Source organism: Tachyglossus aculeatus, chromosome 10 (genome assembly GCF_015852505.1).
Source record: "Tachyglossus aculeatus isolate mTacAcu1 chromosome 10, mTacAcu1.pri, whole genome shotgun sequence".
Lineage (NCBI taxonomy): Eukaryota > Metazoa > Chordata > Mammalia > Monotremata > Tachyglossidae > Tachyglossus > Tachyglossus aculeatus.
Window position 1 is genome coordinate 5,160,416 of NC_052075.1, and position 14,180 is coordinate 5,174,595.

General features: G+C 52.0%; 1 protein-coding gene across 7 annotated transcripts in view; it reads left to right on the forward strand.

Annotated features, from left to right (window-relative positions):
* PDE4B (phosphodiesterase 4B) overlaps positions 1-7,259 on the forward strand; it is a 325,166-nt gene extending 317,907 nt beyond the window's left edge. For all 7 annotated transcript variants that reach the window (XM_038752358.1, XM_038752359.1, XM_038752356.1 and 4 more), the window contains 2 exons: positions 1,235-1,417; positions 6,245-7,259. In XM_038752358.1, the coding sequence (XP_038608286.1) occupies positions 1,235-1,417; positions 6,245-6,595 (534 nt within the window). In that variant the 3' untranslated portion in view covers positions 6,596-7,259. The remainder of the gene's footprint in view (positions 1-1,234; positions 1,418-6,244) is intronic.
* The last annotated feature ends 6,921 nt before the right edge of the window (positions 7,260-14,180 follow it).

The window sequence follows — 14,180 nt, forward strand, 5'->3', positions numbered from 1 at the left end:
GTGCCTGGGACATAGTAAGTGCTTAACGCATACCATAAAAAAAGAGAGAGAGCCTGTCTTGCCCCAGGCCTGGACTCCTGCAGTCACAGTAGTAGTGGTTAGCACACGCCCTTCCTTCCTTCCCTCCATAATTCATTCATTCATTCAGTTGTATTTATTGAGCGTTTACTGTGTGCAGAGCACTGTATTAAGCCCTTTGGAGGGAACAATACAACAATAAACAGACACGTTCCTGGCCCACAACAAGCTTACAGTGTAGAGCCCGGAGAAACAGACATTGATATAAATAAATAAGTTGCAGCTATGTCCCTCTCCCATGAAAGCCCAGAAGCTGGCCCGGTTCTGGCTTGGCAACCCGGGGGCCGGTGAGCTCGGCAGTGGTCAGCCCCTCCTCTCTTTGGCGCGCTCATCCACCTCCCACACAGAGGAGGAGGCTTTTTTGAGAAATATTCCTTAAACACTGCCTAACCCACGGTACCGTGTAGGTGAAAGAACTGTCAAATAAGCCCCAGACCCACAGTCGCATTGTGGAGGGAGAGTAGGCCCTTCTCCCTATTTTACAGATGACAAATTAGTCTATCACATATTTGTGAGTGCTTACTGTGTGCAGAGTGCTATAAATAAGCGTTAAAGGAACAGTGTTTGCTTAAGGTGTTTGTTAAGCGTGTACTATGTGTCAAACACTGTTTTAAGCACTGGGATAGGTACAAATTAATTAGGTCGGACCCAGTCCCTCTCACAGTTTGAGTAGGAAGGAGAACGGGTGTCCCTATTTTACCATTGAGGAAACTGGGGCACAGAGAAGTGACTCACTCAAGGACACACAGCAAACAATTGGCAGAGCTGGGATTAGAACCCAGGTCCTTCTGACTCCCGGACCTGTGTACTTTCCACCAGGCCGTGCTGTCTCGCATGTGATAGACACATTCCCTGCCCACAGCGAGCCTATGGTCTAGAGGGAATCAGAGGCCCAGGTGCCACAGCAGGCCCGGGGCGGAGCCGGGACTAGAAGTTGGGTTGCCTAATGCCCAGCCCCGCTCTCTTCACCCCAAGGTCCGCCTGCAGACGCCCAGAAGGCCGGGGGGAATCAGCCATCATTCATTCATTCATTCAACCGTATTTATTGAGCACTTACTGTGTGCAGAGCACTGTCCTAAGTGCTTGGGAAGTCCCATGCGGGTCTGCCCTGGTTGTCCTGCCCCTTTCAGCGAAGATGCCAATGGTCTTTTCCCAGGTCCTCCGTAACATGGTGCACTGTGCAGACCTGAGCAATCCTACCAAGTCCCTGGACTTGTACCGGCAGTGGACCGACCGCATCATGGAGGAGTTCTTCCAGCAGGGAGACAAGGAACGGGAGAGGGGCATGGAGATCAGCCCTATGTGTGACAAGCACACGGCTTCCGTGGAGAAATCTCAGGTACCACCCCCCCACCAAAACTCACCTCGTCTGCACCTGGGGTGGGGAGAGACTGACTCCATTCTTGTTCCTGGGGAATGTGAATCGGTCGCATTTACAGAATAGTAGCGAATAAAAATAATTGTGGTAATTGTTAAGTGCTTACTATGTATGTGTCAGGCACTGTTCTAAGCTCTGGGGTAGATACAAGATAGTTGGGTTGGATATAGTCCATATCCCACTCAGGGTTTATAGTCTTAATCCCCATTTTACAGATGAGGGAAGTGAGGCACTGAGAATTAAAGTGATTTGCCCAAAATCACACAGCAGGCAAGTGGCGGGATTAGAACTCACGTCCTTCTGACTCCTGGGCCCATGCTCTATCCACTAGGTCATGCTGCCTTTCATGCAAGGCTTACCATGCAGAGCACTTTACTGAGTGCTCGAAAGCAAGTACAATAAAGTAGACGTGATCCCTGCTATGAAGGAGCTTACAATCTAGAAGGGGAGATAAGCATGACAACAGATCACAGATGGTGTGCTCAAGGTGGGCGGGGTGAGTACCAGAGAGCTCAGTGAGGATGAAGCCAAGCACATAAATGAGGCAGTAAGAGGATAAAGAGGATGGAGAGATGAGAGATTAGCCAAGCAAGGCATCACGGAAAAGATGTGATTTTTAACTGGTCTGTCGGAAGGGTGAAGGGTGTTCCTGGCAGGGTGGAGGGAATGAAGAAGGGTAAGGGGTTGGGGAAGATTTGGGGTGTTTGAAAGCAGAGGGAGAGAGTGAAGGCAGCAGAGAGTAGGAGGGAGTGGTTTTAGAAGACGGAAGGGGTTAGGCCCAAGTAGAGTGGGGTGGAGTTATGTCAGGTTGGAGATCTCATGGGAGAGACCTGGAAAGTTGGAGAAAAATGAGGAAGCCAGGAGTAAAAAGTGTGGGGGCGATGGGAAGATATGTTGATTTCAATTTTATCAACAAAGTAGGGGAAGTCATCAGGGGTTAAGGTGGGAGGTGGGGCCTTCATGAGAGAATTGGAAGAGCTGGTGGATGTTGTGGGCTTGTGATTCCATTAACTGTGGTGTTCACTAAAAGTTACTATGTGCGCTAGGGTAGGTGCAATCCCTGTCTCTCACTGGGATCGCCATCTAAGCTGGGGGGAGGACAGGTATTGAATCCCCATTTTATAGATGAGGGAACTGAGGCACCGAGAAGTCAAGTGGCTTGACCAAGGTCACCAACAGACAGGTGGCCGAGCTGGGATTAGAACCCAGGTCTTCCGAGCCCCAGGCCCGTGCTCATTTCACACGGGAGGGATGATGGAGTTGTCAAATGGCAAATGGCCCAGCTAAAGCCCGACCGAGAACCAGAGTAGGAGAAGTCGGCCCGGAAGGCTGGGTTTCCTTCAGCCGAGGGAGCAGAGGAAACGGATTGTGGCACTCATCCAGGGCTATGGGTTGGAGGGGCCAGGGGCGGGTGAGGGAGTTGAGAGCGGCGACTTCGGTTTGAGAGGGGTGAATCCAGGTCAGGTTTGGTGGCGGGTCTGTTAGGAGGAAGCAGTAGTCCCCGAGGAGGACTGAATCCCAGGAGCAGGTGGAGTGGACGGGGGTCCCGGGGTGCGAGGGGAGAGTCATAAGTCAGAGCTGGCGAGGTTAGAGATGAGGCAATGGAAGGAGGAAGTGGTTAGAAGGAGAATGTGTCCAGGGTGGTGAGTGGGTGTAGGAAGAGGTCCATGGAGAAGAGGGAGAGAGGAAGTGGGCAATGGGGAGGAGGTCAGTGGGGTTGTTATCATGGAGGCTGATATCCCCAAGGATGAGCAAGGGAGGCAGAAGGGCAGCGGCTGGTAGCTTGTGAGGATGGGAGAGGCGGGTAGGGAGGGATTCAAAAGAAGAGGAGACACACAGCAGCCAGGCCCATTTCCTAGCTCAGTCAGGAATAGAGCTATTGCTATAACTGCCACCCAGCAGGCCCCTTTTCCTCCCTTCTCAACTCCCACATCCACTGCCCTCCATTCCCCCCTTTCACTCCCTCCTGTGACCCCTTTGGCCCCCAGTATTTTCCCTTTTCTGCCCCCAGATGGACCTGCCAACCACTCTGTTGACCAAATCAAAACCATCCACTACGAGCTCCCCAAAATCTCCCACTGGCCTCCCCAGTTCCCTCCCATTCTCTCTTCCTTCTCAAGAGATCTCCTGTCTGCTTTCAAAATCTAGCCCCCTCCCCCTCTGACTCCATATTTTCGCACCTTCTGAAACCCCCTGGTCTCACTCTCCCTGTCTTCCCCCGGTGGCTTGATCTTGGCTGCTTCTTCCTCTTTGCCTCCAAGCACACTCCCAACTCCTCCATCTCCCCACCTCAGCCTCCTCCCCATTTCGACCCCCTTCGCTCTGCCGAGACGGCTTTCCTCGAGGTCACCTGTGACCTCTTCCGTGACACAACTAGGATCCCTGGCCAACTTAGTGGCAAAACTTCTTCACAGCAATTATGCTACTTACTCACTGCTTGCTGTGGGCCTAGTAGTAACAGCGGTGGTGGCGGCCACCTTTTTTGAGCACTCACCGAATGCAGTGCACCGTGTTAAGCTCTCAGGCTGTTCCACAGAAGCACAGGCTGTAGTCAGGGCCCACAATGCCGAGCACCAGATACAAGCTTATCAGACTAGACACAGTTCCCATCCCATACGGGGCTCCCAGTCCGGTGCCTTCTCCCCATTTCTCAGGTGAGGACACTGAGGACCCCCAAAGAGTGGCTCAAAGTCACCCAACAGGCCAGTTGCCTGGCAGCAATCTGCACGGGTCATCAGCCACCCGGTGGTGCTTAGCAAGCACTCACAGGGGGCAGAGCACTGTCTAAGGCGCATGGGAGAGCACCCTTCCCTTCCCCCAGTCCAGAAAACGGGCAGAAAGTCATTCTTAGAGCAGGCCTGCAAGGCCCGAAGTGGAGAAAATAATCGCTCCCTCCTGTACTGACCAGGGGCCAGTGCTGCCTCGTGGTTGTTGTCGAGAGCCTCTCACAAACACCTCACCCCGGCGGCGGTAACACTTCTTTCTTTTCCCAGAGGAAGTGCAACAAATGAAAAGGGGCGAGGGGAGCCAGGGAGGGAGGAGAGAGGAAACACTTAATTCAGTCCTCCTCCACTGAATAAAAGCCATAAGAGGGCATCTTTGCCCAGAGAACATGGTCAGACATATTGAGGGACGGCCAGGCTAGCTGCTCTCATGGTTGGTGTGTGTGTGTGTGGTCGGCCTCTCCTCACTGAACGGGGTCTCCACTGCACGTGTGGGGATGGGGGGAATTCCATTCCCTCATCCCCTTTGGGACTAACTGCCTCTCCTGCTTCAGGACTTCCTGTTTTGTCAGACAAAGGAGAGGTCAAAGGCAGGCTAGGGGTGAGCTGGCTCGTGGGCACCGAGGCGGATGTGGGGGCCCCGCTCTGAGCCGGAGTGACGCCATGGGCAGTGGAGGTGGTCGCCCCAAAGTCCCAGCCTCCTGCCAGGAGAGGTTTGGGGGTCAGAGGACCTGGATTCTAAGCCTGGCTCTGCCACTTGCTGCTGTGTGATCTTTTGTTTTTTAATGGTAATTATTAAGCGCTTACTATGTGCAAAGCACTGTTCAAAGCGCTGGGGAGGTTACAAGGTGATCAGGTTGTCCCACGGGGGGCTCACAGTCTTCATCCCCATTTTACAGATGAGGTGGCTGAGGCCCAGAGAAATTAAGTGACTTTCCCTAAGTCACACAGCTGACAATTGGCGCAGCCGGGATTTGAACCCATGACCTCTGACTCCAAAGCCCGGGCTCTTTCCACTGAGCCACGCTGCTTCTCAAGCCACTTACCTTCTCTGTGCCTTGGTTTTCCCATCTGTAAAATGGGAATGAAATATCTGTCTTTCCTTGTAGACCGTGGGACAGGGACTGTGTCCAACCCGATCATCTTGTGTCTACACCACATAGGAGGAGTTTAACAAATATCACAATTATGATTATTTTCACAATATGAGGGCGGGGGGAGTGTTGAGCAGACAGACGTTTACAAGCAGGGGGAAATAGTGATTTACAACAGGATGAAATAGCTGAGTCAGTCCTAAGGTCAGTGGGAGAGTTGAGAGGGAATACTCAATCACCTGGGAGGGCTTCCTGGAGGAGGTAGGGATTTTGAAGGGAAGGAGAACTCTTGTCAGGGAGAAGAAGTTCCAGAATGGGGTAATGGAGTGAGCAAGGGAAGAAGCAGTGTTGCCTAGAGGATAAAGCCCGGGCCTAAGAGTCAGAAGGATCTGGGTTCTAATCCCAGCTCTGCCACTTGTCTGCTGTGTGACCTTGGGCAAGTTGCTTCACTTGTCTGTGCGTCAGTTACCTCATCTGTAAAATGGGGATTAGGACTGTGATCCCCACTTGGGACATAGTGTCCAACCTCGTATGTACCCTAGCGCTCAGCACAGTGCCTGGAACATAGTAAGTGCTTAACAAAACCTTAGGTTTTTTTTGTTAAAGGGGGTTGGGGGCAGTGGCAAGAGAGGCCAGATGGAGCTACGGTTTAGAAAACAGGGATGAGAGAGCAGGTGGAAACTCCAAGAGCACGAATCCCGTCTGCCAAGCCCCTGCTCCAGGGCTCTGCCCCCGAGGAGGCGCTCAACAAACACGCTACTTACTGAGTGAATGGAGGCCTTGAACCCACGGCCTCTGCCTTCACCAGGGGGTATGCTTTTCTCCAGAAGCAACCATGCCAGGGAGGTGAGGGGGTCCCCCTCCAAAGATGAGCCACCCCCAAGGCCGGCGTGCCAGTCCAGAGCAGGGGGCTGGGTGGACGCGCGCCTGGTTCTCGGCTAATGCCCGGCGGGGGCCTTTCTCTTCCCCAGGTGGGCTTCATCGATTACATCGTCCACCCGCTGTGGGAGACGTGGGCCGACCTGGTGCAGCCGGACGCCCAGGACATCCTGGACACACTGGAGGACAACAGGAATTGGTACCAGAGCATGATCCCTCAGAGCCCCTCCCCACCTCCCCTGGATGAACAGGGTCTGCATGGCCCTGGGACGCTCACGGACAAGTTCCAGTTCGAGCTGACGTTGGAAGAGGATGACGACCCAGAGGGCCCGGACAAGGACGGGGAGGGCGCCCACTACGGCGCCGCCACAGAGACATTGTGCGTGATCGACCCGGGCTCCCCGGGAGAGGATGAGGACGACGTGTCGCCGCTGGACACATAGTGGCCACCGCCCTCTCCTCGTCCTCCTCCTCCTCTGTCCCCTGCCCCCCTCCTCCCGGATCTGGGGGAGGACACCCAGCCGTCGGTGATCCCACCGGCCGCCCCCTCGGGGGGCCCCCGGCCGGAGATGAGGGACCTTTCCGGCCAACCCGGGGGGCCCCGGCCCGATTTTGAGAGAGGACAGACGACCCCGTCCTCGAGAGACTGCTCGGCACTTCGCGGTCTGCCCGTCCAACCCCCGCCGAAGAATCCACCCGTCCGTCCTCCCGTCTGCAAGACCTGTGTGCCTTCTTTGAGATCCCCCACCTGTCTCTTCTTGCCCCGCACTCGCCACTTGTGTGGTATGGCTGCCGTTGTGTTTCCGGAAGTGAGGCCCACTCTCCCCATTCTCCATGAGCGAGAAATCAGTCTTCCTCCTCTCCCGGGCTGGGCCTCTCCCCTTCCAGGAGTTCTCACAAGCCAGGGGCACTGTTGGGGGAGGGCCGGGCCCATCTCTCGCCCCCGTCTACCCTAGTCCAGTGCCCCCGTATCCAAGATCTCTTCTGTTTGCTTGCTGGGAAGGCCGGCAGGTGCCGGGGGGCTTCCCTCTTCCACCGGTTCCGCCTCTGCTGCACTCAACCACTTGTCTGCTCTGTGACCTTGGGCGAGTCTTCTCCGGGCCTCAGTTGCCTCATCTGTAAAATGGGGATTGAGACTGTGAGCCCCCCGTAGGACGGGGACTGTGCCCAACCCGCTTTGCTTGTATCCACCCCAACGCTTAGTACAGTGCCCTACGCATAGTAAGTAACGAATACCACAGTTATTATTAACGGGCACCGAAAACAAAAAGCGGGGAGGCGACTTAGATTTTGAGCGCCTGGCTTCCGACCCGTGGGCGACGTGGCACGCTAAGGCGATGTGTGTTGTGGTGTGTGTGTGTGTCTGCGTGTGTGTATGTGGGTGCGTGCGGTGCGTGTGCCCTCTCCCCCATGCCCTCTCCTCCTCGCGCCCCGGCTTCTCTTCTCTCGCCTCCATCTTCACCTCCGGGAGATTGCTAGATTTAGTGACGTCGTCTTTCTTTTGCGCTGCCAGAGCTCTAACCCCTTTCCCCCTCCCCCCCCCAACCCATTACTGTTTATAACAGTGTATTTATTACTGAATGTACATAATGTAATGTTTTGTAAGTTATTAATTTATATAATGTAACAAACATTGCCTGCCAACGGTGGTGTTGATTTGTGTAGAAAACTCTACGTAAGAGTTGCGCCTTTTTCTTGTAACCTTTTGTATGGCATAAAACAACCCAACAAAAAAGAATCGAAAAACCTGAACAGGGCGGAAGAGACACAGGTGGAACCCCTCCAGGGAGGGTGGGTGGGGGGCTTTCCTTAAAGTGGGACTCTTTTCCGCTTTCGACCCCCCGGGACGGCCCAGCCCACTCTCCCCCACTCCCAAAAGGCCGAACGGCCGGCGGAAAAGCCAACTCTGGCGAGAAGGAGGGTCCCGACAGAGACTCCTCAAAGGAAATGTGAAACTGATGTCCTAATTATGCTAATGTGAAGCTGCTTTGAACCAAACCCGGTCTGCTCCTCTCCCCCGTTGTCAGTCCGTCCGTCTGTACATTCCGTTTCAAGCTTTTAGTCCAGACTTTGTGACTAGTTGATGAGAAATTAGCACAGTTGTGCATGACCAATGGGTTTGTATGTCTATTGAACACTGCATTGTTCCAGGTGGATATTTTATTGTTCTCCGAGGTTTCTCACGGTGTATGTTATAGTATTATTCTATATTGTGTTACGATGCATTCTTAAGAGATTTTTATATGAAGTGAATAAACGAGAGCATGAGGAGCCAGGCTGGGGTTGTAGAGTCGTCTGTCGGTTCGACTTGGAGGCGATGGACCCGCCGCCCGGAGGCTGCGTCCCGGGTGAGAGGGAAGGAGGGAGGGACAGAGGGTCTTTGAGAGAGGATCTCTCGCACGTTCACGCTTCCTGTGCCCCCTTGAAATCCCGGCAGGCACCTCAGAGAAGCAGGGTGGCTTAGAGGATAGAGCATGGGCCTGCGAGTTGCCTCACTCTCGCCTGTCCTGCCGCCGACCCTGGCCCACGTCCTCCCCCTGGCCTGGAATTCATTCATTCATTCATTCATTCGTATTTATTGAGCGCTTACTGTGTGCAGAGCACTGTACTAAGCGCTTGGGAAGCACAAGTTGGCAACACATAGAGACGGTCCCTACCCAACAGCGGGCTCACAGTCTAGAATGCCCTCCCTCCGCACATCCGCCAAGCTGGCTCTCTTCCTCCCTTCAAAGCCCTACTGAGAGCTCACCTCCTCCAGGAGGCCTTCCCACACTGAGCCCCCTCCTTCTTCTCCTCCCCATCCCCCGCCTTACCTCCTTCCCCCCCCCCCACAGCACCTGTATATATGTATATATGTTGGTACATATTTATTACTCTATTTTACTTGTACATATTTATTCTATTTATTTTATTTTGTTAATATGTTTTGTTTTGTTGTCCGTCTCCCCCTTCTAGACTGTGAGCCCGCTGTTGGGTAGGGACCGTCTCTATTTGATGCCAACTTGTACTTCCCAAGCGCTTAGTACAGTGCTCTGCACACAGTAAGCGCTCAATAAATACGATTGAATGAATTGCATGAATGAATGGGAGTCAGAAGGACCTGGGTTCTAATCCCCGCTCCTGCACTTGTCTGCTTTGTAACCTTGGGCAAATCACGTCACTTCTCTGGGCCTCAATTACCTCATCTGTAAAATGGGGATTAAGACTGTGAGCCCCATGTCGGACAGGGACTGTATACAAACTGATAATCTTGTATCTACCCCAGGGCTTAGCACAGTGCCTGGAACATAGCGCTTAAATACCAAATTGTTATTATTGTTATTCATTCAATCGTATTTATTACTTCCCAAGCACTTAGTACAGTGCTCTTCACACAGTAAGTGCTCAATAAATACAATCAAATGAATAAATGAATTTATTGAGCACTTACTGTGTGCAGAGCACTGTACTAAGCGCTTGAGAAGTACAAATCTGCAACATATAGAGACAGTCCCTGCCCAACAACGGGATCACAGTCTTCTGACCCCTTATTGCTAAAGCACCAGTGGTTACGAGGTGAAAGAAAACAACCAACTTTGCTAGCAGGAGCTAAGCTTGAACAGCTCTTGCAAGAGTGGGGTTGGTGTTCCCTGCACTATCCACACTCTCTCACCACCACCGCCTGGGACCTGTTTTAAAATCCAAATCACCGTTAAGGTTCAACATTGGCACACTGCCCCTTCGGTGCCCACATCCACCATGCACTGCACGCCTCAGACGTGGGAGCTGGCCCTCTATTCAGAGGTGCTCAATAAATAGTGCTACCACCCTAAGTCAGGTTGCCAACTTGTACTTCCCAAGCGTTTAGTACAGCGCTCTGCACACAGTAAGCGCTCAATAAATACAATTGAATGAATCAGGGGCTCAAACAGCCACCTGCCTGGGTGCTGAGCACTGTACTAAGCACTCAGGAGCATACAATGGCAGCAAAACTGGCATTCTCTGTCTTCCAAAAGCTTGCACTCCATGGCTCAGTGGAAAGAGCATGGGCTTTGGAGTCAGTGGTCATGGGTTCAAATCCTCACTCCACCAATTGTCAGCTGTGTGACTTTGGGCAAGTCCCTTCACTTCTCTGTGCCTGTTACCTCATCTGTAAAATGGGGATGAAGACTGTGAGCCCCCCATGGGACAACCTGATCACGTTGTAGCCTCCCCAGCGCTTAGAACAGTGCTTTGCATATAGTAAGCATTTAATAAATGCCATTATTATTATTATTATTATTACAGGGATGTAAGAGTGTCCTGGTTCCTCTGGCCAGGGAGGAGGGAAAGCGAGGCCTTGGAATCGGGAAAGTCTAACCAGAATATTTGCCCCAAGTTTCAAAAATGGGGAGGGGGAAGGAGGCGGCGGGGGAGGGAGGCAGAGATAGTGCCAGGGATGGGACGGGAGAAGAGAATCGGAGGGAAGAATTATAATAATAGTAATTGTGGTATTTGTTGAGATCTCACCGTTGTGGCAGGCAGTGTACTAAATGCTGGGGTAGCTACAAGCTAATCAGGCTGGACAGTAGCCCTGTCCCCCATGGAGCTCACACTCTTAATCCCAAAGCTGTTTTCTCCTTTGACTTGCTCTCTTCCCATCCTCAGCCCCCATGGCGGGATCGCTCCGGAAGCTGGGCGGCTCAGGACAACTGGCCAGAGATTCCAGTTGAACCAGAAGAGGGAAGCGGCACCCCCTTCTCTCAACCAAACGTGGACCCAAGCCGAGAGCCCTCCCTCGGGGGGGTGTGGGGAAGCTGCCCCCTCCCTCCTGGCTCAGTGCCACCGGCTGTTGGGAACCCCGGGGCCCATGTGCCAGCAGCCGGATCCGGGAAACCCTCCAACGGCACCCGAGGCAACCAGGCCGGCCGAGCTCTACCTCCCCCTTCCCAGCCCAAAGTCCCAGCCGGGCCCGAAGGAATCCTTCATGCCAACTGACTTTGTGGCCTAGTGGGTAGGGCAAGGGGGTCGGGAGTCAAGAGACCCACCACTTCCTGCTGTGGAAACTTGAGCCAGTCACTTAACCTCTCTGGGCCTCAGTTTCCTCCCCTGTTAAAGGGGGGTCAGCTCCCTGCTTGTCCTCCCTCAGACTGTGATCCCTGTGTGGGACAGGGACAGTGTCCACGTGGTGGATAGAGCATGGACCTGGGACTGGGTTCTAATCCCCGCTCCGCCACTTGTCTGCCATGTGACCCTGGGCAAGTCACTTCTCTGTGCCTCAGTACAACCTGTAAAATGGGGATTAAGAGTGTGAGCCCCATGTGGGTCAGGGACTGTGCCCAACCTGATTAACTTGTATCTGCCCCAGCGCTTAGAACAGTGCTTGGTACATAGTAAACACTTAACAAGTACAATAATTGCTATTCATTCAATTGTATTTATCAAGTGTGCACTGTATGTGGAGCACTGTACAAAGCTCTTGGGAGAGTACAATGCAACAGACTGCAAATCCCAGATTGAGCCCCCTCCTTCCTCTCCCCCTCTTCCCCTTCCCCATCTCCCTGCCTTACCTCCTTCCCTTCCCCACAGCACCTGTATATATGTTTGTAAATATTTATTACTCTATTTATTTATTTGTACATATTTATTCTATTTATTTTATTTTGTTAAGATGTTTTGTTTTGTTGTCTGCCTCCCCCTTCTAGACTGTGAGCCCACTGTTGGGTAGAGACCGTCTCTGTATGTTTATATGTTGCCAACTTGTACTTCCCAAGCGCTTAGTACAGTGCTCTGCATAGAGTAAGTGCTAAATAAATACGATTGAATGAATGAATGAACAGTAAACAGACAGATTCCCTGTCCACAACCAGCTATGCATCCTAGCATTTAGCACACTGCTTAGGCATAGAGTAATTGCTCTATAAACCCCATAGTGAGAATAACGATCATTAGACAAGGCGTTAAACGGTTCCTGCTGTGCCACGATTTATTTGGAATGTGAACCAGCAGGGCTATCAGCCAGCTGAGCATTCATTCATTCATTCAATCGTATTTATTGAGCACTTATTGTGTGCGGAGCATTGTATTAAGCGCTTAGCAAAGAAAGGATGGGGGAAGCCAGTCAGTTGTATTTATTGAGTGCTTTCTAAGTGCAGAGCACTGGACTAAGCTTGGGAGCGTATGATATAGCAGTGAATAGACACAATTCCCTGCCTGCAATGAGCTTATAGTCTAGAGGGGGAGACAGACATTAATAGACATAAATTACAGATACGGGTTTTGTGGGGCTGGGGAGCGGTGAATAAAGGGGTCTGGGACCTATTATCCTCCCCAGACCCCCTCTCTGACCACACTCCTCATGCTTACCCCTGTTGCATGAGAGGATTACCCCTCTCTCCCCCTTTTAGACTGTGAGCCCACTGTTGGGTAGGGACTGTCTCTATATTTTGCCGACTTGTATTTCCCAAGTGCTTAGTACAGTGCTCTGCGCACAGTAAGCGCTCAATAAATATGATTGATTGATTGTTGAAGCAGCATAGCTCAGTGGAAAGAGCACAGGCTTGGGAGTCAGAGGTCATGGGTTCTAATCCCAGCTCCACCAATTGTCAGCTGCGTGACTTTGGGCAAGCAACTTCTCTGGGCCTCAGTTACCTCATCTGTAAAATGGGGATTAAGACTTTGAGCCCCATGTGGGACAATCTGATTACCTTGTATCCCCCCAGTGCTTAGAACAGTGCTTGGCACATAAGTAAGCACTTAATAAATGCCAGCATTATTATTATTATTTTGAAAGATCACACTCACTGGGGGAGAGGAGGGTACATTGTAGATGCTTACACAAGATGGAAGGAGGAGAGACAGAGAGAGAGAGACATAGAGGGCATGCTGCCAGCTAAAGGGGGTCAAAGGAGGTAACCACCCCCTTTCCTGACGCAGATGGTGCCCACAGACCCACCTCCCTGAAATCTGCACGGGAAACTCTGATCTGGAAAATCCCCCTCTGAAGGGCAAAAACAAGCCGGTTGTCGCCAAGTTGAAAACAGAAGTGAAAAGACAGAAAGGTAGGGAACCTGTTTGGATGGCGAGACCTCCCCCCTCATGCCCCCAACCCGGGCACAGCCTTCACGGCATTCCCCAGCCTCCACATTGGGTCGTGGCCAGGAGGACTAGGTTCAGAGGCTTGGGAAATGGAATTCATTCATTCAATCCTATTTATTGAGCGCTTACTGTGTGCAGAGCACTGTACTAAGCGCTTGGAAAATACAATTTGGCAGCCCTTGTATGGTGGCCACAAAGGTGCCTACTGGAGGAAGTGGCCTAACAGAGGAGGAAGAGGAGAAGGAGGAGGAGAAGAGGCAGGAGATTCCATCTAATATTTCTGTTTCTATTTATTTTTATTAACGATGTGAATATATCTATAATTCTATTTATTTATAATGATGCTACTGATGTCCGTTTACTTATTTTGATGTTTATCTCCCCCCTTCTAGACTTTGAGCCCGCCGTGGGCAGGGACTGTCTCTGTTGCTGCACTGTACTTCCCAAGCGCTTAGTCCAGTGCTGTGCACACGGTAAGTGCTCAATAAATACGATTAAATGAATGAATGAAGGAGCCTGGAGTCCCTCTCCCCCAGTTTTTTCCCGATCACGACCCTTACTCTTCCTCCTTCCACTCCGTTGTCATGGGTGAAACTTTATTTCCAAAGCTCCAACCATCTGACGACCCTCTCTCGCCCCACAATGGGGTTAAAATTAGCTCTGAGCACAAGCACACAGGGGCCTGCCTCCACAAGCCACTTCGGATCATTTTTCCCGACTCCTTGGAAGCTCAAACCAGCCGATGTTTTGGCCAGAGCTCCATCCCTCCAGGGCTCAAACAGGGCCTCACATCCTCTCCCTCTCACACATCTCCAAATTTCCCTGAGCACACGGAGAGGAGATCCAGGTGATAGCGGATTAAACAAGTCCTAGCAAATCCTCCTCGTTTATCAGTAATCGCTTTCCCAGCTGCCTTTGCATTCCTCATCAACCATGGCCAGATGCAGTCAAACTTCCAATCGAGCATTCTGA